Here is a 21,361-nt window from a genome sequence, read left to right on the forward strand (position 1 = left end):
CGCCTGACTGACTCTCATGGTACGACTGAGTTGGCCTCATCGAGGCATTTCGCAAACTGTCCTGAAAATTTGAAGTAGAAGCCGACTCTGATAATCGGTCACTCTTCTTCTGCTCTAGCAGGTGCCGAGCATCTGTGAACGTTTGCTTTGACCCGTCCGCCTGAATATGACGAACCGGTTTCCTATTTCCCGTAGGATAACGGAGTTTTGTGAAATCAAGAGCAGACGGCTCCCGCTTCTTAGATTTAGGATGGGGAGTCGCCTCTCGCCCTTGAACTGGCTTCCTCTTCAGTGAAGTGGAAGGTTTTTTGGCCGCCTGCTCTTTGACTGAAGCAGGCGATTTTTTGTTGATCAACTCTTGGATCTCTCCCTTGAATCCCCTCATGAAGGTCATGAGTTCGTTCCTTGTGATGGGAGCAGACCCATCAGTCGGCTGTTGCCGAGCAAGCGGTGCGCCTGCTGGCTCGCTTCCTGTTTGAAGATACTCCCGTTCCCTTATTTCAGTATGACGGGTACGGCGGGCCCTTAGGGTCCCGTCTGGAGCTGTATGAGTTTCAACTTCAAATTCACTTTCGGTATCATGGTCCGACTGAACTTGAGGGTCGTCTAGGGGACGCCTCTCTTCTGGGGTCGGTACAGACTTGGATGCCATCTCTGAAGTACTCTCCCCACAGACGGCGCCAAATGTTTCGGGGTTTTCTGATGTCCTGCGGGAGAGCTACAATTCCGAGACTGGAACCGGACGCCTGTACCTGCAAAATAACGGAGACTCCTGAGAGCTCCGCCTCCAACGGTCAAGTTAGTACCTGATTAAGGAGTAATTAATACAGAAATTAAAGTAATAAGGTCTCTCTAGGTGAGAGTATTTAATGTAGGTAATCTGCTTTGCTAGCGAGATCAGCCGGTTATTAGTGTGTTCCGTAATGTTTCTCCTCCGTTCCGTTAATTATTCGGTCCCCCGATTAATGAGGATTAATCGAGTATTTATAGCCTTGGGAAGCGTGCAACTCTCTAGGTTTAAGGTAAACCTAGGGCCGATCGGGCTTCTAGACTGAAATGGGCCTTGATGGCCGGTTGTCCCATTTGGCATGGGTGGACACGTGGCGTGTCTTAAGTGGTCCGTGGAGGACGCGTGGCGGAACCTGGTTGGTCCACTTGTCAAACGGCGCTTGGTGGATAAAAATCCCCTAATCAGAAAGTTAGGCCAATTCAAAGGAAAAAAATAAAATCTGAAGGAAAATCAGAGAATTACCAAGAAGATCCAACACAATTAAACCTAAGATTATAGAAAATAAAACCTTAATTTCTCAAATATTAACCAATAACACAACAAATTCAAGCTAAACAAATTGAACAACCCTTGTAGAGAGATGTGGTTTCGCACAAATTCTTAGCAAACGAGCAATGAGAGCGAACGAGAAGAGAGAGAAAGCACGAGGAGAGAGAAAGATGCATTGTCGTTATTTTTTTGGATTTCAAATGACAGACTTTTATGCTGGATTTCAAATTAAAAAATAAACTTAAGTTTAAGTGGGTTGGAATTGGACCAATTCCAATTCTAAATTTTTTGGATTACCCAAACAAGGTGTTTGATCCAATTCCAGCATTTCAATGAAATGCTCCATACCAAACAGGCCATAATATAATTGTAAAATACCTCGAATCATGGAGTTTATATTGACTTATCAATTAGCTTACGAGAACTTATACCAACAACCTCAAATGTTAAGTACGTATATTTCTTTAATGAACATTTGGCAATTGTTAAGCCCAAAAAAAAAAAAATGTGCATTTTTCTAAAATGTATGTTTTGAGATGATATAAATCAGTAAATCATCCTTTATGTTCCCTATCCCTGAATAAATCGGAAACTGATAAGGAGAAAAACTCTAATGAACCATTCAAAAGTCGAAGAGGGATTGTGCTTAGTTAAGGCAAGTACATAACTAACCTAGTATATTACTCTGTATGTAAAAGTACATAGGCAAGTTATTATTATTATTATTATTATTATTATTATTTTGAAGAAAGTTATAATTTTTTTTTTTTTTTGAGGGAAGAAAGTTATAATTTATTATATAGATACATACGAAGTATTATTTATTTAGCAATAAAAGAAATGAGGCAATTTCTTTTCCATATATTCATTTTATTTTTATTCTTCTTAGGGACAGGTGTAGCCTTAAACTATAGATACTTGGGTACCAAGTAAACTGTTACCAAAGCATACATATCGGCAATAATCACTCTCATTATCCATTTTCCAAACTAAAAATTCATATAAATACTTACGGAGTATTTATTTTCCTAATAAACCCCACTTAAACCTTACCTTTGGGAAGAGAATTAACTCCGGAATAACCACAAGTTTCTTCACACATAATATACCACATTTCATTTCATTGAAATACAAACATCACTCTGAATTTCTCAAGGTTTGGACTCTATCTTTTTGTCAATTATTAGTTTGTTATTTAGTAAAAACTAAATTTATTTTGATTTTAAATTTTATTATATCTTATGATTTTTTAATGTTGTTAATTTTAAAATGAGTAGTAGTTTGATAACTTTGAATTGCTGTAATTTTCTATGTTTATAATAATATTCTTGCTTTAATCCAGAAAAACCAAAATAATGGTATATGAAGAGAAAAAGGGAATTATGAATATTTATTAACTTAAGTTGCGAATTCTATCATATATCCGGGTGTAGTTAAGATGTTGAAAGAAGGTACTTGCTAGATATGTATTGTACCATTTTTTGACATAATTTGTACAGGTACATGCTAGATATTTTATACAGTCGTATGCTGGTAAATTGACTAAATTCTAGGTAAAAAGTAGAGATATTTTATCACGGTAGTAAATCATCAATTGTTACATATGTGTTAATTTATCGTTTCATTTGTATACAAAATACTAGTAATCTGTATAAAAATGAAATTAGTTGTTCATATTGTTAGAACCTTGAGTTTAGAATAGAACAGCAACAATGGCGGAATTATGTGTTGGAAATCAAGAATTCCATTAATGAATTGAGAGAGAAATTACAGAGAAAAAGGAAGAAGAAAAAGTGTTTTTGGAGAATGAATTACTTAGCTTGAATTAAAGAAGAGACAGAGTATTTATATCTAGCTGACAAAAATACAACTATATTGCAATAAACAAAATACTGTAATAATGAGCTGGCAGCAGATGGTTGTAACTAATTTCCGTAATTAGTGGAGTTAATTACGTCTGACGTGGCATCTCCATGAGGTATCTCAACATCCCCCTGCAAGCTAGGCATGGGATTGAACATACCTAGCTTGGTCAGAAGCTCAGCAAAGTGGGAAGATGGCAGAATCTTCGTGAAAACATCTGCAAGTTGACCCTGAGTAGGAAGGTAAGCAAGTTCAATCAGCCCCTCAAGGACTTTGTCCCTTGTAAAATGCACATCTATCTCAATGTGCTTAGTTCGCTCGTGCTGAACTGGATTCTTAGCAATGTGAATGGAACTCTGATTATCACAATGAAGAGTGACTGATTTAAGACCTGTAACCCCCAATTCCTCCAAGATTCTGACCAGCCAGACAACCTCACCAGCAGCAATGGACATAGCACGATATTCAGCTTCAGCTGAACTCTTATAAACAGTAGATTGCTTCTTAGATTTCCAGCTGATAGGGGAGTTACCAAGCAACAAAACATATCCAGAAATATACCTCCTTGAATCCTGACAAGCTCCCCAATCAGAGTCTGTAAAAGCTTGCAGAGTAAGTGCATCAGAAGCACACATAAGAACACCTTGACCAATAGATCCTGCCAAATAATGCAGAACATGAAGAAGTGCCTTATAATGAGGAAGTCTAGGGCACTGCATGAACTGACTAAGGTGCTGAACAGTGAAAGCCAAGTCAGGACGAGTGTGAGTGAGAAAATTCAACTTCCCCACAACACATCTGTAGAAAACAGGATCATGAAATAAGTCCCCTTCATCAGCAGATAACTTAAGATTCAGAGGAAGAGGAGTAACATGAGATTTGCTGACATCAATGTTGCAGTCAGCCAGCAGCTCCTTGGTAAATTTCCTTTGGGAAAGAGTAATACCATTTGGAAGATAACCTATTTCCAGGCCCAAAAAATAACTCAACCTGCCAAGATCTTTAATGCTAAAAATCTTATCCAGATGAACCCGGAGCTGAGAAATACCAGTAACATCATCACCAGTCAGAATGACATCATACACTGCAGCCACAGTTAACAAGCCAGAATTCCACCTAATAAACAAGGAATAATCATCTTTGGACTGCTTGAACCCCAGAACAAGAAATTCACTAACAAGTTTGGCAAACCACTGCCTTGAGGCTTGCTTCAAGCCATAAAGAGACTTAACCAATCTGCAAACTTTCTGATCTGGATTTGGATAGCCCTCTGGAACTCTCATATACACCTCCTCATGAAGCTCTCCATGAAGGAAAGCATTATTAACATCCAGTTGAAAGAGAGACCAACCCTTGCAAGCAGCCAAAGCAATTATGCGTCTTATAGTTGTCATCTTGACAACAGGACTGAATGTCTCAGTGAAATCAACACCAAATTTCTGTGTGAATCCCTTGGCAACCAACCTTGCCTTAAACCTCTCAACGGATCCATCAGCTTTAAGCTTAATCTTGAATACCCATTTACAGCCTATAACTTTTTTTACCCTTAGGAAGATCCACCAAAATCCAAGTTCTATTATGTTCCAAAGCTTGGATCTCCTTATGCATTGCCTCAACCCATCTTGGATCTAGGGCAGCCTCTTTGTAAGAGATGGGTTCAGATAAAGACTCAGAAATAGCTATAGAAGCTTGATGAGTGAGAGGTAAAGCAGAAAACTGTATAAGATTACACCAGTGTGGTGTAACTTTATCAGAGAGATTACAATAGTAACCCTCAAGATACTTTGGTGGGTTTCGAGGTCTGCCAGACCTCTATAAAAGAAGTGGATCAAAAGGTACTAGAGGAGGAATAAGAGGAGTAGAAGAAGAATCTGTAGTGGAAGAAGAATAAGAAGAACCAAGGGAGGGAGTAGAAACAGAAGAAGAAATAGAGGAAGGAGAATGAGGTGGTAAGAAAGGTGGAGAAGAAGGTGGAGAGGAAGGTGGAGAATCCTGGTGAAATAATTCTGGTATTGGAGAATCATACTAAGAAGTAAAGGAAGTCACCATAGGAAGAAAGAAAGGATAAGGGTGTTTCCGTGGAGTAGAGTAGAAGTGAAAAAGGAAATGTTGTTCCTTAAAAACAACATCCCTAGAAGTGTGAATCTTGAAAGTATCCATACTCAACACTTTATAACCCTTTTGACCAGGACTATATCCAATGAACACATGAATAGAAGCCTTAGAATCAAACTTTGTTCTACCTTGTTTATTTGATGAAACAAAACAAAGACAACCAAAAGCTCTTAAGTAATCAAGATTAGGGGCAACACCAAACAATTTCTCATAAGGACTCTTATTGGATAGAATCTTCAAAGGCATTCTGTTGATAGTGTGTGCAGCACACAAGACACATTCATTCCAGTAAGTAATAGGCAGTTTAGACTGGAAAAATAAAGCCCTAGAAGTTTCCAAGAGATGTCTATGTTTACGTTCTACAACCCCATTTTGCTGTGGGGTGTCAGGACAACTCCTATGATGGTCTATGCCTTTCCTCAAAAGAAACATTTTCAAGTCTCCTTCACACAGTTCTTGAGCATTGTCTGTTCTAACACATTTGACAGAAGTTCCAAATTGATTCTCAACAAAAGATACGAAATTAGGAAAGACTGTAGACACATCAGATTTCAATTTCATGAAGAACACCTAAGACATCCTAGTATAATCATCAACAATGGTAAGAAAGATTCTACAACCATTATGAGTGACTTCTTTATAAGGTCCCCATATATCCAAGTGCAACAACTGAAAAGGAACAGTGGTTTTTATTGAACTAGAATGAAATGATTTCCTACTTTGCCTAGCAGCAGGGCATATTTGACAAAAAATATCACCTAAGCAAGGTTTATTATTGTCAAAAGGAAAAGAAGAGACATACTCTAGTTGCTCAACTGGAAGATGACCCATCCTGAGATGCCAGAGTTTGGTGTTATTGATAGTTTGTTCAGAAGCAGAAGAAACTGCAGCAACCTTATTCCCAGACTGAACTGAAACAGACTTCCTGGTCTCCACATCCTCCAAATGATATAAGCCCTTCTTCAATTTACCAAGAACTTGTGGCTGCATTGAAGAACTCTGAATGATACAAGTATCATTAGTAAAAGAAGCAGTACAGTTCAAATCCAAACAAAGTTTTGGAATAGATATAAGATTGAACTTAAAATCTTCTACATAGAGCACATCTTTTAGAATAATGTGTTCAGTTAATTGAACATCTCCTTTATGAGTAATATGAACTTGCTTTCCATCTGGAATTGTAATGAAATTATCATCACCAATGAAAGAATTCCAGGTTAAGAATAGACTCTTATCATGACTGATATGATCTGTGGCCCCATTGTCTATTATCCAACTGTTAAGGTTAGAGGATAATAGACAAAATTTACCTGCAACATTAGCAAATTTGCCAACATTAGCAGAAGAAGAGCTCTGTCCAACTGTACTGTCTGAAACTGGTTTATGTTGAATCAACATATGCATAATATGCTGAGTTTGATCAGCTGCAATAACCATTCTGCCTTGATCATCAAAAGTGTATTCAGGTACAGAATCATTAGATTGAAGAACAGCTGCAATTTTCTTGTTCTTATCATCATTCTTGAAATGATTAGGAGGATATCCATGCAACTTGTAGCACCTCTGCATGCTATGACCAGGCATCTTGCAATGATCACAGTATAATTGATTCCTCTCCTATCACCAGTATTATTAAAAGATCTCTGAGGTGCAGAATTGAACTGAGGCCTGTTATTATTGTTCCACCTGTCATTGAACCTATTTCTGTTCACAGCAAATGCCATAGCATCAGCAGAATCACTAGCAGAAGAAGGCCTAGGATCCTTGTACAACTGTATATGCTTTTCTTCTTGCATCAAGCATGAGATAGAAGAGGAAGAGGTTGCATCAACAAAATACTGCCTCTGACAACTTCAAAGTTATCATTCAGCTTCATGAGAAATTGTACCAAACGTTTGTCCTGCTGTGACTTCAATAACCTCTGAGCAATGAGACATGTACAGTTTGAACAATGACAAAAAGGCAAAGGATCAACATCATCAAGCTGATCCCAAAGTCTCTTGATCTTAGTGTAAAAGGTAGACACATTGTCAGCACCTTGAGTAAGTACATTAATAGCCTGCTCTAGAGAATACAACACAACACCAGAAGATGCACCAAAACGTTCCTAAAGGTTCAACCAAATTTCTCTAGCTGTGCTAAAATATAGCACACTTCTGTCCAGATTATGATCTAAAACTCCAAGGATCCATGAGATAAGCATACTGTTACACCTCCCCCAAGCTTTAAACTCAACAGATTCAGCAGAAGGTTTAACTATAGATCCATCAACAAAACCTAATTTGTTTTTAGCAGAGAGACTAATGATCATGGACCTCTTCCAGTCTCCATAACCATTACCATCAAACTTATCAGACACTAATCTCATCCCTGGATTATCAGAAGGATGGATGTAATAGGGAGAAGTAGGATCCTGAGAAACATCTAGAGGTCTGGACTCCATATTTGTTCAATCAAACGTAAACAACACGAAACAAATATGCTAGCTAGAAATCACAGCAATCGAAGAATACGAGAAGATGATCGATCGAAGAAATCAAAGAAATAACAGTAACAAACTCCAGCAACAATGAATTATGTAGAACAATCCACAAAAAATTCAAACCAGTACAACTAGTAGATGATCAATTGAAGAATAGAGAATAGTAACAAATGATCGAACCTCAAAGACGAAGAATCTGAAGAAGAAACAAGGCAAACCTCCAACGATTGAAGAGAAAAAAACTTCGGAAAATCGACGAACAAATGAAGAGCGAAATTGAAGCGCGAATCGATCTACACGAGCTCTGATACCATGTTAGAACCTTGAGTATAGAATAGAACAGCAACAATGGCGGAATTATGTGTTGGAAATCAAGAATTCCATTAATGAATTGAGAGAGAAATTACAGAGAAAAAGGAAGAAGAAAAAGTGTTTTTGGAGAAAATGAATTACTTAGCTTGAATTAAAGAAGAGACAGAGTATTTATATCTAGCTGACAAAAATACAACTATATTGCAATAAACAAAATACTGTAATAATGAGCTGGCAGCAGGTGGTTGTAACATTTCCGTAATTAGTGGAGTTAATTACGTCTGACGTGGCATCTCCATGAGGTATCTCAACACATATGATCTAGACTACCCTATGTTCCTATTATCTTTTGTATTACAATTTACAATGTATAATGAACACATTTTAGCATAAAAGAGGTTTAAGGTGCTTCCTTTACGTATTCGTATTATAGCTTTGGATTTACTGTAAATTTCTTTCTAATCCTAGTAGTCTTGTCAAAGAAGCTTTTCAATGATAATGAATACTGCCATTTTCATTATAACTTATATCATTGTCTTCTTTAAAATTTCCATGATAATTGTATTTTTTTGCAGTTTGGCACATGTTATTCTTGGATCTTTTATTGCCTATCTATCTCATATTAATGCAATTTATAAACCCTTCCGATAAGCAGTTCACGAAAATTTTATAGTTTTGGTGTTTTCTTAGGCATGTTGCTCCGAAAGTTCTCTGGAGGCTTACCAGACAGATTGAAGTTTTCCTCAGCAATTTGTCGCGGATATTGTGCAGTTGCAGCTAGTAATACAGGTTTATCAAATGGTAGTGATGGACTTCAACTTACCCTTCTTGGTCCACCAGAGTTATACCAGTCTCCCTTCACCACTGCGAAAAAGGAGGATAATGTTACCTCAGGTGTTTTTGCTAGTCCTACTACTGCTGATTCTAGTACTGGAGATCCCTTCATGGACTTGATGCTTTCGAGTTACAACAGATATGAGGAACCAGTAATGGGACGCACTGAAAATTATTACCCTACTTACATGTCTTCAGGGAATCCATGCCTCGATTTCTTCTTCCATGTGGTACCTGACACGCCGGCTGAACAGGTGGTCCAAAGGCTGAAGCAAGCATGGGAACAGGATCCGTGCACGGCTCTGAAGCTTGTCTGCAACCTGAGGGGTATTAGAGGGACTGGTAAATCAGACAGGGAAGGCTTTTATACTTCCGCTTTGTGGTTACAGGAAAATCATCCCAAGACTCTAGCAGGCAATGCTGGATCAGTTGCAGGATTTGGATACTTTAAAGACCTTCTAGAAATCCTGTACCGGCTTCTTGAGGGTCCCACAGTTCGCAAAGATGAAATAGATCTGCTAAAGAAGAGACGCCGTCATGGTGGTAGTCAGTGGTGGTTAAAGCATGGTGGAGCATATTTGGAGGAGGAGGGAAAGAAAGGCTTGAAGCCTAAGCCTAAGTCAACTGAAGAGAAGAGACTAACAGCTGCAAAAAAGGGTATAGAGAGGTACAACAATGATCCTACCTATCGATTTTTGCATAATCACGTCTCAGAACTCTTTGCTAAGCACCTTCAATCTGATTTAGAGAAGATAAGGTCAGGAACTTATGATGACCTTAGCTTAGCAGCAAAATGGTGCCCTTCATTGTACTCGAGGTTTGACAACTATACTCTGCTTTGTGAGAGCATAGCTAGGAGGCTATTTCCTCAAGATCAATACCCTGAATATGAAGGGATTGAAGATGCTCATTATGCTTATCGTGTTAGGGACTGTTTAAGGAAAGAGGTACTAGTTCCATTGCGCAAATCATTAAAGTTGCCTGAGGTCTATATGTGTGCTAGAGAATGGAATTACATCGTTTACTCACGAGTTGCCTCGATTGCTATGAAGAACTATGCTCAACTGTTCTATAAGAATGATGCAGAGCGGCTTACAAAGTACCTAGAACGTGTTGTGCAAGGGAAGTCTAAGATAGCAGCAGGAGCTTTACTCCCTCATCAAATTGTAAAGAAGGTTAAGGATCCCAAAAACAAAAAAGATCCCATGACAAGGTAAGCAAATTTTGTGAACTAATTAACTAAAACAAAAATTTATACATTGGAACTTTGATAACTGATGGTCTACTAATTAAGTAATTGATAACATTCATAATAATGAATCTTACAAATTAAATTTGATTTTTGGTGATTGAAGTCAATTTTAAACAGGATTGTTTCGGAGCTCCAATGGAAGAGAATGGTAGAGGATCTCTCCAACATTGGGAAGCTGAAGAACTGCCTTGCCATATGTGATGTATCTGGGAGCATGTATGGCTTGCCCTTAGAAGTGAGTGTCGCTCTCGGGTTGTTAGTCTCTGAGTTGAGTGAGGAGCCTTGGAAAGGAAAGCTGATAACCTTTAGTAGGTTCCCTCAGTTGCAAGTCATCCAAGGTGAAGATCTTCGATCTAAAATCAATTCAATAGAACAATTGCATTGGGAAATGAACACGAATTTCCAAAGGGTGTTTGATAAAATCCTTGAGGTTGCAGTGGAGGGAAAGCTTACAGAAGATGAGATGATCAAGCGACTTTTCGTGTTCAGTGACATGGAATTTGATGGAGGCATCAGCTAATGATTGGGAAACTGACTACCAGGCAATTGTCAGGAAGTTCAATGAGAAGGGGTTCTCAAAGGTTCCTGAAATAGTCTTCTGGAATTTGAGGAATTCTGGTGCTACTCCTGTCCTGAGCAACCAGAAAGGGGTGGCCTTGGTTAGTGGGTTCTCAAAGAATTTGCTAAAGATGTTTCTTGATGATAGCTTTTTGGAACCTGAGAAGCCAATAGAGGCTGAGGTTCCAGAGTCTGAGAAGATAATGGCTGTGGAGACTACGGAGGCTGAGGTGTTGGACCCTGTGAAGACAATGGAGGCTGCCATCTCAGGCGAGGAGTACGAGAAACTAGTGGTGCTGGACTAGAACATTTCTTTGCCAGATAAATAAGGTTTAGGAAGTGGATTAATTTCAGAAATTGACTGGCATTTTGGCATGTCAAATAATGACTTGAACATGTTTTACTGTAATGTTAAAGCATGCATTGTTTGTTAAAAAGAATTATTTTGTTTACCTATGTCATCTTCAGAGCCCTCGAGGATGGGAAAACAGATCTGAATGAAGATGTCAATGGAGTTCCAAAATACAATGTCGAATTTTTAAAGTTATTCTCAATTTCAATTGGGTTTGTTCTTAACGACGTTAATGGTGCCGTTATATGGCCCACAGTTACGGTACCAATCCGTCCTTAAAGACGAAAAGTACAAAATATTATAAAATTAATACTCAGTACGCTGTGGGGCCCACATAAGCTCCTGATTTACAAAATTGGCTGATTGCCTGGGTTTGCCTCATTTCTATTGTGAATACACTGAAGATTGTTCCGTAATACAACACCTGTATGAATTCAACCTTACCGATTTCTTTGTTCTGATACAAGAAAACACCTTATTCATGAAGTATAAAAAAAAAAAAAAAAAAAAAACTGATTACTCATGCATAATAGTATGATACTATCAATTCAATTGATGGTTAAATAAGTACACCATGAATCTTAGTGTTGCAACGATCAACCAATGTCTCCCCAATTAATCAGACTAAGTACACTCAATTAGTATTATATAGTACAAGCGAAGAGACGCAAACCATACATGCGTGTACAATATAAGTATTATATCAAGTTGGATTCTTGTTTTATTTCATAATTTGATCATCTTCAAATAAAAAATACTAGATATAAGCCCGTGTGATGCACGATTTTTAAATATTTCATTTTGTATATTTTTTTTATTTTCTATTCTATTATTTTAACATTAATTTAAGATAAAATATTTTGTTAAGTTTTAAATTATTCTTATTCAAATTTTACGTATATAGAACTTGAATTTATAAATTGAAATAAATATCACCAACTTTCATATGTGGCTGGCCTCACGGTGTGGCCAACCACAATAATTTTTTTTTATTCAATGAACATCACGTTCTCTCTCCTCTCTCTATCCTCTTTTCTCCTGTTCTTCGATTAATTTTCCAGATCCTTTCAACAAAATTAATTCTCCAGATTTTCTTTTTTTTTTTTTTAGTTTTAGTTTTCCATCTTCTACTGTTCTTCAATGAATTCCCCAATTTCCAGACTCTCCTCTCCTCTTCTGTTCTTCAAAATTCCCCAATTTCCAGATTTTATTTTTTAGGGTTCGTAGCTTGGAGGTGCAGAAGAATAGGAGGAAGAAGATGAAGTGATAATGGCAATCTTGTTAACGCTGTAGATCCTTCAACTCCAAATTCGTCATCTTGCTCGATTTTTGTAATTATGAAGTTATAATGGTATCATTTTCTTTGTTGTATTTACAAGCATCACTGTAATGTTGAGGATGACATAGGTGCTAGTGTTTGTTTGTGTAAATTATGCTCATAATTTGTTGATTATTGCTCGAGTTTTCAGGTTTTGAATTGAAATTGAAATATATATTGAGTTGATTAGGGTTCCTTCGGGGTTACTTCATACTTTAGGGGTTACTTCGGGGTTTACTTTAAGGATTACTTCGGGGTTCACTAGAGGGGTTACTTCAAGGGTTACTTAGGGGTTACTTTGAGGGTTACTAGACAGAGGTTACTTCGAGGGTTACTAGAAGGGTTACTTCGGGGGTTACTAGACAGGGGTTACTTTAAGGGTTACTAGAGGGCGGGGTTACTTCGAGGGGTTACTTCAGAGATTACTTCGAGGGGTTACTTCAGAGATTACTTCGAGGGGTTACTTCGGCTGGCCACACCAGAAACGCACTGAATAAATATTATCTCATTTATCGGATAGTTAGATAAAATCATTAAATCAAAATATATTTTTTAATTTCTAATTATTTGTTAAAATAATATAAATCCTAATGTAAAAGATAATTTTTGTTTATTTTCATAATTTAAATCTTAAATTACTATTTTTTTGTTTTCAATTCTCAAATTTCATTTGTTAATTTTTTCTTAAATAGCGATGAAAATTTAAATTCTAAATTAATATATAAATTTAATTTTTCATTGGTCGAAATATTACTTTTGCTTATGTGGCGTGCGATGCACGAATTTTTATATACATTTTGTATATAAATATATTTTTTGGTGATCTCTTAATTTTTTTTCTTTCATTATAAGTTTTAAAATTTTGTATGAAAATATCATATCATCAGATATTTACATAAAACCATTAACATCAAATAATAATTTATATTTTTTAAATATTAAAATATAATTTTAGTTTTTTAAATAATATAAATCCTTATATCTAAAGATAATTGTTAGTTTTGTAACAAATAAAAATGATAAAATATAGTATTCTTAAATAATTAAAATCTTAATAAATTACTATTCGTCGTTTTTACCTACGTGGAAAAAATTTAAAATTTTATTCGTCACTTTTGTTTAGGTGGCGAGCGGTTTTTTTAATTCTAAAATAAAATAGATATCTGATTTTTAATTGGTCGAAAATATACCTTTTCTTATGTGGAGCTCCTAATGCTCTCCAAAAATGCCTACTTTATTTATATATATATTAGATTATTGGGTTACAAAATTGTTGAAAAAAAATGTTAATGAAAAAAAAAGTTAATTTTTTTTTAAAAAAAATGGTAGTTTTTTTTAAAAAAAAAGAATGGTAATTTTTTTTTAAGATGGTAATAAAAAAAAATATTGAAATAGTGTATTTGGAATTGAAGAAGGGTATTTTGGGAAAAGTCAAATTTATCAACCAAGATGCCCTTTCTCTTTGTATAGTACTATAGATATACTCCTGGATCATGTACTCCATACTAATTATGTCTGAATTATTTTGCCTAAACCTTATGCACCAACTTATGTGGCTGGCCACACGGTGTGGCCAACCACAATAATTTTTTTTAATTCAACAAACATCATGTTCTCTCTCCTCTCTCTATCCTCTTTTCTCCTATTCTTCGATTAATTCTCCAGATCCTTTCAACAAAATTAATTCTCCAGATTTTTTTTTTAGTTTTTGTTTTCCATCTTCTACTGTTCTTCAATGAATTCCCCAATTTCCAGATTCTCCTCTCCTCTTCTCTTCTGTTCTTCAAAATTCCCCAATATCCAGATTTTGTATTTTAGGGCTCGTAGCTTGGAGGTGCAGAAGAATAGGAGGAAGAAAATGAAGTGATAATGGCAATCTTGTTAACGATGTAGATCCTTCAACTCCAAATTCGTCATCTTGCTCGAGTTTTTGTAATTATGAAGTTATAATGGTATCATTTTCTTTGTTGTATTTACAAGCATCATATCACTGTAATGTTGAGGATGACGTAGGTGCTAGTGTTTGTTTGTGTAAATTATGCTCATAATTTGTCGATTATTGCTCGAGTTTTTGGGTTTTGAATTGAAATTGAAATATATATTGAGTTGATTAGGGGTTATTAGCCAGGGGTTACTTCAAGGGTTATTAGAGGAGTTATTTCAAAGGTTACTTTAGGGGGTTATTTCGGGGGTTACTAGACAGGGATTACTTTAAGGATTACTTTTGGGGTCACTAGAGGGGTTACTTAAGGGTTACTTTGAGGGTTACTAGACAAAGGTTCCTTCAAGGGTTACTAGAAGGGTTACTTCGGGGGTTACTAGACAGGGGTTACTAATGTGGCACCTTGCCACACCGTGCGGCTGGCCACACCAGAAACGCACTGAACCTTATGTTATTGGAAAAATTGACAAGAATAATCTCAACTTTGCTCGATTTACCCAAAATAATCCAAACTTTTGATTATTTTTTAATAATCTAAACTTTAATACGAATTTACTTCTAATGGTCCCGATGACCAGTAACCTGATAAATAGGTAATGTTTTTTCTAAAAAAAAAAGTTAAATGAACACGTGTCATTATATGATTGGTCAGAAATAATTTTAATTTATATTATTGATTTAATTGTTTAATTAATTAACTTACAATTTTTTAAAAAAAAAATAACACCACCAATGCAACAACCGTTGTCCCATTCGAGCTTGACCCCCACCTCCGACGGTCGGTGGTTTGCTGACTTCCTGACTGGCTGCGCCCATCACGCTGGCTCATTTCCCCCCTCCCCCGCCTGCGAAGCTCACCCCACTTCTCTCCCCTTCTCATTGGTTTTCTGGGTTGTTTAAGGCAAGGCATCTAGTTGGGGTTTTTGGATAAATTTGAGTCTTATATAAGGTCGTTTTGGGGTTATGCGGTGCATCGGGGAGGGGGAAATGGGAGGAGGTTGACGCGTCGGGGTAGGGGAATTTGGGAAATACAGGTTGTTCGTGGGAAGGGGAAAGGGGTAAGGTGGCCGAGCTTCGCCGGCGGGGGTGGTGTTGTTTGCGCCGGAGGGGAGTGGCCAGTCGCCGGCAACCGAGATGGGGGGTCAGGCGTTGGTGGGCATGGTGGCTGGAGTTTTTTTTTTTTTTTTTTTTTCAAATTTTTTTTTGACCAATTACGTCTTGACACGTGTTAGGTCACTTGTTATAACAAGTTTTATAACCGGTTGAGACCATTAGAGCATCTCCAATGGCAAGCTACAATGCTTTGTAGCTTGCTTTTCCACATCAATTTCTAAGTTACAACACTTTTTAAGCAACAAATTGTTCCAATGGTAAGGCATAACATATCGTAGTTTGCAAAAATAAAAAAAACTAAAATTAATAGATAATTATACACATGTTACAATATGAGTGGAGATTATTTGTCTCTTTTTCAATCAAGCATGTAGCTTGGTTGGGATACAGTTGCTTGCACGTTGCTCAATTTTTGGTTCTCCAATGGTAAGCATGTAGCTAGGAACTTTATTTAAATTGCAAGCAAGTCCTTATAATTGAACCATTGGAGTTACTCTTAGTAGCAAATTCAAACTAAAGTTCGGATTATTAAAAAATAATCAAAAGTTGGGATTATTCTAAGTGAATCGAGCAAAGTTGAGATTATTCATGTCAATTTTTCCTATGTTATTTTGTTTAAATCTTGTGTTATTTTGCTAAAATAGTACAAGTATGTATAAAAAAAACATGCACTAATAAAATAATAGGAAGTTCATATCAAAATTACATGAATTTTATAGAATTGAAGTACTATAAAATAATCGATGTTGAATATTAAAAAAAATAAAAAATATACAAGTATAAAATAACATGTACTTATTTCAAAATAACATATATTTTGCATGGTACTCCCGGAGTAACATAGAAATTGCGAAGAAAGACGAGCAACTAACCAATAACCTCTGAATCGATCAGTTGAGTAGATGGCCGGCGACTTCAATGAAACTGAGATGAGACATTCCTGTAGCATGGTAGATTGAATGTCTGATAACCATTTTGGTGACTTTCCAAATGATCTTACGTTTTATGCCTTTTCTCTTTGGTTTAACTGCTACTACTCCGTTGTTTCGGGTGCTACTGTTCTGAGTCATGAAGCTCATGATGGATCACAAGTACAATTGTTTCTTTTTTTCCTGAATTTTATGTTTGCAAATTGCACATTATTGAACAAATTAGAGACCATTTTGTGCAAAATATGGAAATAAACAGTTTTGTCATATCCAAGCATATAATCAATAATAAAATGACTAATTTGGTACTCTATCAAGGGTAATGTGAAGAAAAATCAGAAAATGGTAATAAAAATTTCTTAAATGAAAGTAATGACATGCATTTATGCATAATGTGAAGAAAATAATACGGAGTGATATTTAAAAAAAAATAAAAATACAAGTATTAATTACCGCAATGAATGAAGGTTAAAGCCTTAAAGGGCCTTAAGTGTTTTTCTTCTTCTTAGTTTCTTGATTAATTATATGATCTTCCAATATTCATGCAATACATTATACATATATATATGGAGGATGAAATTATAATATAGACTTTTCTTCATGGAATTTTATTCATGGATGAAATTATAATATAGACTTTTCTTCATGGAATTTTATTTATAATTTTTGTTTTTTGTAATTAATATTGGCAATTTGAGGTTTGTTCATTACTGGTTAGTTGGACTATTATGGACTTGTTTCTCTCCGTGTGTGACCATGATGATAATGAATCTTGGTAGAATAAGTCATTTTATACAATAAACTAAGTATAATGAAATTGATTCACTTATTCACTTGGCGATTCTCATAAAAATATATTAGTACTAAAAACATAGTCATATTATACATTGTTAGTTTCATCTCATTATATAGTTTTATAATATGAAAAATTATATTTTTATAAGTTAACAAGTGTATACAAATAGATTAATGGTTAAAATTACAACTTCAAATCGTTCTAAATGAAAAGATACAAACATTATATTACACCGTATGAAATAGTGGAAATAATTTATTTTTTGTATATTACGTACTTTAACATTAATTACTCAATTTAAATTTAGTTTACACATTTTCACTTACATATTATACTTTTTAAAAACTCTACCTTATAGTATTCGTGATATGTGTCAATTGAAACAGAGCTCATATTGAGGTTTTCATGAAATATGAGACAAACAATTTAAAAACTTTTCTTTTCATTTGTTACAATTTCTACAAGTATATGTAAAGGATTTGATCAAATCATATTTATTGATATTGTTTATAGTTAGCAATCCCTTGATTTACTCTTTAGATTGATAGTCAAAGATATCCCTTATTCTTAGCTAATGTAACTAGACAAGTACTCTAATGTATCTAGTCGTATTATATTGCTTACTCATGTACTATATATACTCATGGAATCACATCAATATAATTAAGCTTTCCAACATTCTCTTTCTCATAACTCTATCAGTATATTTCCAACATTCTCTTTCTCATAACTCTATCAGTATATATTATTTCCGAAAATAATAAGTGATCCTGGGTACTTTGATTTGAGACGTTAGTTTATTAGCGTACAGTGACCGGGTCAATAAGACTATTAGGTTGTTCTTAAGTGTGGCAGACCCGAATTGGAAAGATATGCATGGGTCAATTTTATTGGACACTTGATGACTTGGGCATGCATGTACAACAAATTTGGAAAGACATGAATATATGATGCTGTTTGCTTGATGACCAAGAGAGGTAATGTTGTGATCTAGCGGAAGGTCGTAATGTAACTTCTCTTCTTATAAAACCCCAAATGCAAACATTTATTTCAAGGGGGTTTAGGATATTCATTGCATGTTACTTTAAGTTGTAAATGGGCTACATTCATTTTTAATTGACATGGTGAAAGCAATGCAAAAGAAATTTGACAAGTATTGGTCAGATTATCATACTTTAATTTATTGTCTTGTGCATGTGTTTTGGATCCTCATTACAAGTTGAAATTTGTTGAATATTCTTTCATTTTGGTTGAATATGCTAATTTTGGTTCTTGGATGAGTAGTCAACAACATAATGTGGAGAATAAAACTCAACTTGATCTCTATTTGGAAGAAAAGAATGTTGATTTTAATTCCAAAATTGATGTGTTGGGTTGGTGGAAAAATAATTTAATAGGGCACATCGACATCCACAACTTGCGACATTGGCCATTCCTATTTCTTCCGCTCCTTTCAAGTCGGCTTTTAGTATGGGTAAGAAGCTAATTAATACATGGAGAGTTTCACTTACTTCCATGACAATCAGGACCGTATCTGGGCCGGGGCACCCGCCCAAGGCCCCAAAATCTGAAAATCAAATTTGTTAAAAAAAATAATAATTAAAATTAAAATATTACGAATAACAAGTAAGCGGCATTTCTTTGTAAGTTAATCAATCATCCCCTTAATAACTCCTCACATTAAATCATTAATATTCCTCCTTGAAATTAACTCCTTCATTTTGGGAAGTTAAATTTGACAAATTAATCCCATAATCTAACCAATTCATCCATATAATCTTCTATTTTCATCCATGAAACCAATTATTTGTATCATTACGTATATTTTTCTGATTTTTCATCTTCCTTCCCAAATTAATGCTAAAATGATGATTTCCCCCATGAAAGTTCTTCTTTGCAATCAATTTTCAACGGTATTAAATTAAAATCTATGAATTTTCCTATAAATTACACTATTTTAATTGTTCTTCACATATCAATCTACTTAATCTATTTTTTCTATTTGTTTCTATTAATTTTTCACCATTATTATGGATTTTGGCTTCGATTAACTCAGAAACGGTACGAAGATGCTATTAAGTCATTAGTAAGTTTTGTACTTTAATTTTTCCTAGAAATTACTATACAATTGATTTATTTATTTTAATGTATAGATTATTCGATTTTACAAGAGAAGTTCTGAAATACTCATATTAATTTTATGTCATACGAATTTTATTTTCTGATTTATGAATAGTATGTCAAATTTATATTTTTCCCAGCTCATTCTAATTTATAATTTAGTTTGAATTATGATATTTCATATTTGATTAATGAAGCAATCCAATATTTGATCGACAATAACAGGCTTCCAATACCTCTAGTCGGCAAGAACACCAAGTGATGATAAGCCAAGGGACAAGAGGCAAGCTTCAACGACAAGATTTTATGATTTTTTTTTTCTATTTTTTATTTACCTTTTCCCTAATAAGTCTAGCATAGACACCTTTTTATTCTCCTTAGATTTATTTTGTAGGATCATTATTTCTTTTCCTTTAATAAAATGAGCATTTATTTCCTTACATATGATCATTGCAAAAAAAAAAAAAAAAAAAAAAATACCATGTCAAACTAAGCACAAGGTATACCAATGATTTGAGGCACCCCTTGTAGCCACATTAGATCAACTTTCACCCTTCAAATAAATATGCAATCCTTTCTTGATAAACCACTTTGAGCCTCATCTAATGATTGACCCTTCATTTTTCAACCCATGTCTACCTAACTTTGGAATGGGATGGTGTGCAACTTTTGCAATTTTTAATTTCATAAAAAGCTTGAGTGACTTCAAAAGATTAAAATAGCAAAAAAAATAAGCAAAAAAATAAATAAAAGTGTACAAAAGGGCAAGTGTTCCAATGTCTTTGACATGAACATGTCCTTGATATGAACACGTCTCAGATTGCATCTCTTATCGAGTGCTCGGTACCGTGGCTGAGAATCATGAATTCCAAGTGAGTGATAGATCGCATGATCGGGATTGCCCACACTTATCAAAAAAGGTTCAAATAAAAAAAATGCAAAAGCAAAAAAAAAAAAGAGCAAAAAAAAAAAAAAAAAAAAGGAGCTCGAAAGTGAGAAAACTCAAGCATAACAATATAAAGATTTCAAAAACAAGGTTGCACACCTTGGGGGCTTATCCGGGGTCTTGAGCCTTTTATCCCTTTCTTCTTCAACCTTTAGCCTAACCACGACCTTTTTGAGGTATACACACACTTGTGCGAGGTTCGGCTAGAGCTAGTTCGGCCTGATTCCTAACGGTTACGTTGGCAACCTCACATCGAGGTGCAACCGTAATAAACATGCATTCATATTCACATTCACATTCACACATTATGGTCATATCAAGGGATCCCCTATGCTTATTCCTATTTACTTAGAGCTAGACTTGGGGGCTTGATCCTTATATCATTAGCTTACCCAGCCTAAGAGTCACCATTATTTGACTCTTTTCAATATATTTTCCACACCTAGCCCTTGCAGCTTAACCTTATGTCACCATCACACACATCACAGATACATGACCAAATATACTTTCCCTTAGGAACCCTTTGTCATGAAATCTTAACATAACGCTGAAGCATGCCTTGTCATGTCAAAATCGCTCATCAATCATCATTGCATCACAAAGTATGAAGTACTTAGCCTCCGCGCCTAAGTTACCTAAATACTTTCATTATCGAGTCAACTAGGATAGTATAAGATGTTACAATCCTTGTACTATGAGAGACAACGTTAACGGATTAAGCTCATTTAACATGCACCTTCAAAAGCTTCACTTCTTTCTTTTTCGTGTCTTTCTTTTTCGGGAGAAAGACGGTACCCTCTACAAAAATTATGGAAATATTTTTCTTTTTCGCATTTTAAGTCAAGCACATCACAATACAATGCACACACGGGTCATGAGTCACACATGTCAATTCACCTTGGGTCAACCTCAAGTCATTCAGTCACGTTGAGTCAACCTCAAGTGAGTCAGTCATGTCGAGTCAACCTCGAGTCAATCACATCGAGTCAATTTTAAACCTTGAGTCGTGTCAAGTCAATGATTCAAGAGACATTAAACCTTAGGTCAAATCTAAAATAATTAAAGAGATTAGCAAAGTCCTATAGTCAAAGATAAATTCATGTGCATCCCAGCGGCAGCAAGAGCATAATAGGGAAGACCCGACTCCAG

The 21,361-nt window shown here is 35.4% G+C and overlaps 1 protein-coding gene, 1 long non-coding RNA gene and 1 pseudogene across 2 annotated transcripts; 1 reads left to right on the forward strand and 2 right to left on the reverse strand.

Moving 5' to 3' along the window:
• Positions 1 to 5,827: 5,827 nt before the first annotated feature.
• On the reverse strand, positions 5,828 to 7,700 carry LOC110712471. Its single transcript, XM_021890936.1, has 4 exons — positions 7,412 to 7,700; positions 7,146 to 7,321; positions 6,970 to 7,101; positions 5,828 to 6,874 (listed from the first exon to the last, which is right to left on the reverse strand). Exons 1-4 carry the CDS (start codon positions 7,698 to 7,700, stop codon positions 5,828 to 5,830), a joined length of 1,644 nt encoding a protein of 547 aa, XP_021746628.1.
• Positions 7,701 to 8,648: 948 nt separating this feature from the next.
• On the forward strand, positions 8,649 to 11,850 carry LOC110712578 (annotated as a pseudogene).
• A 4,281-nt stretch (positions 11,851 to 16,131) lies between these two features.
• LOC110712564 lies at positions 16,132 to 16,906 on the reverse strand. Its single transcript, XR_002509611.1, has 2 exons — positions 16,803 to 16,906; positions 16,132 to 16,532 (listed from the first exon to the last, which is right to left on the reverse strand). It is a non-coding gene; the product is annotated as an uncharacterized LOC110712564 (long non-coding RNA).
• Between the last annotated feature and the right edge of the window lie 4,455 nt (positions 16,907 to 21,361).

The sequence above is a fragment of the Chenopodium quinoa genome, unplaced genomic scaffold (genome assembly GCF_001683475.1).
Source record: "Chenopodium quinoa cultivar QQ74 unplaced genomic scaffold, ASM168347v1, whole genome shotgun sequence".
NCBI classification, from domain to species: Eukaryota; Viridiplantae; Streptophyta; class Magnoliopsida; order Caryophyllales; family Amaranthaceae; genus Chenopodium; species Chenopodium quinoa.

Excerpts from the sequence above, each read along its gene's own strand:
- LOC110712471 (XM_021890936.1), bottom strand. The coding sequence starts at position 7,700 with ATGGAGTCCAGACCTCTAGATGTTTCTCAGGATCCTACTTCTCCCTAT. Across the intron at positions 7,102-7,145 it reads CACAGCAGGACAAACGTTTG|AGGCAGTATTTTGTTGATGC; the intron begins GTACAATTTCTC and ends TGAAGTTGTCAG. Across the intron at positions 6,875-6,969 it reads CTGATGCTATGGCATTTGCT|GAGAGGAATCAATTATACTG; the intron begins GTGAACAGAAAT and ends TACTGGTGATAG.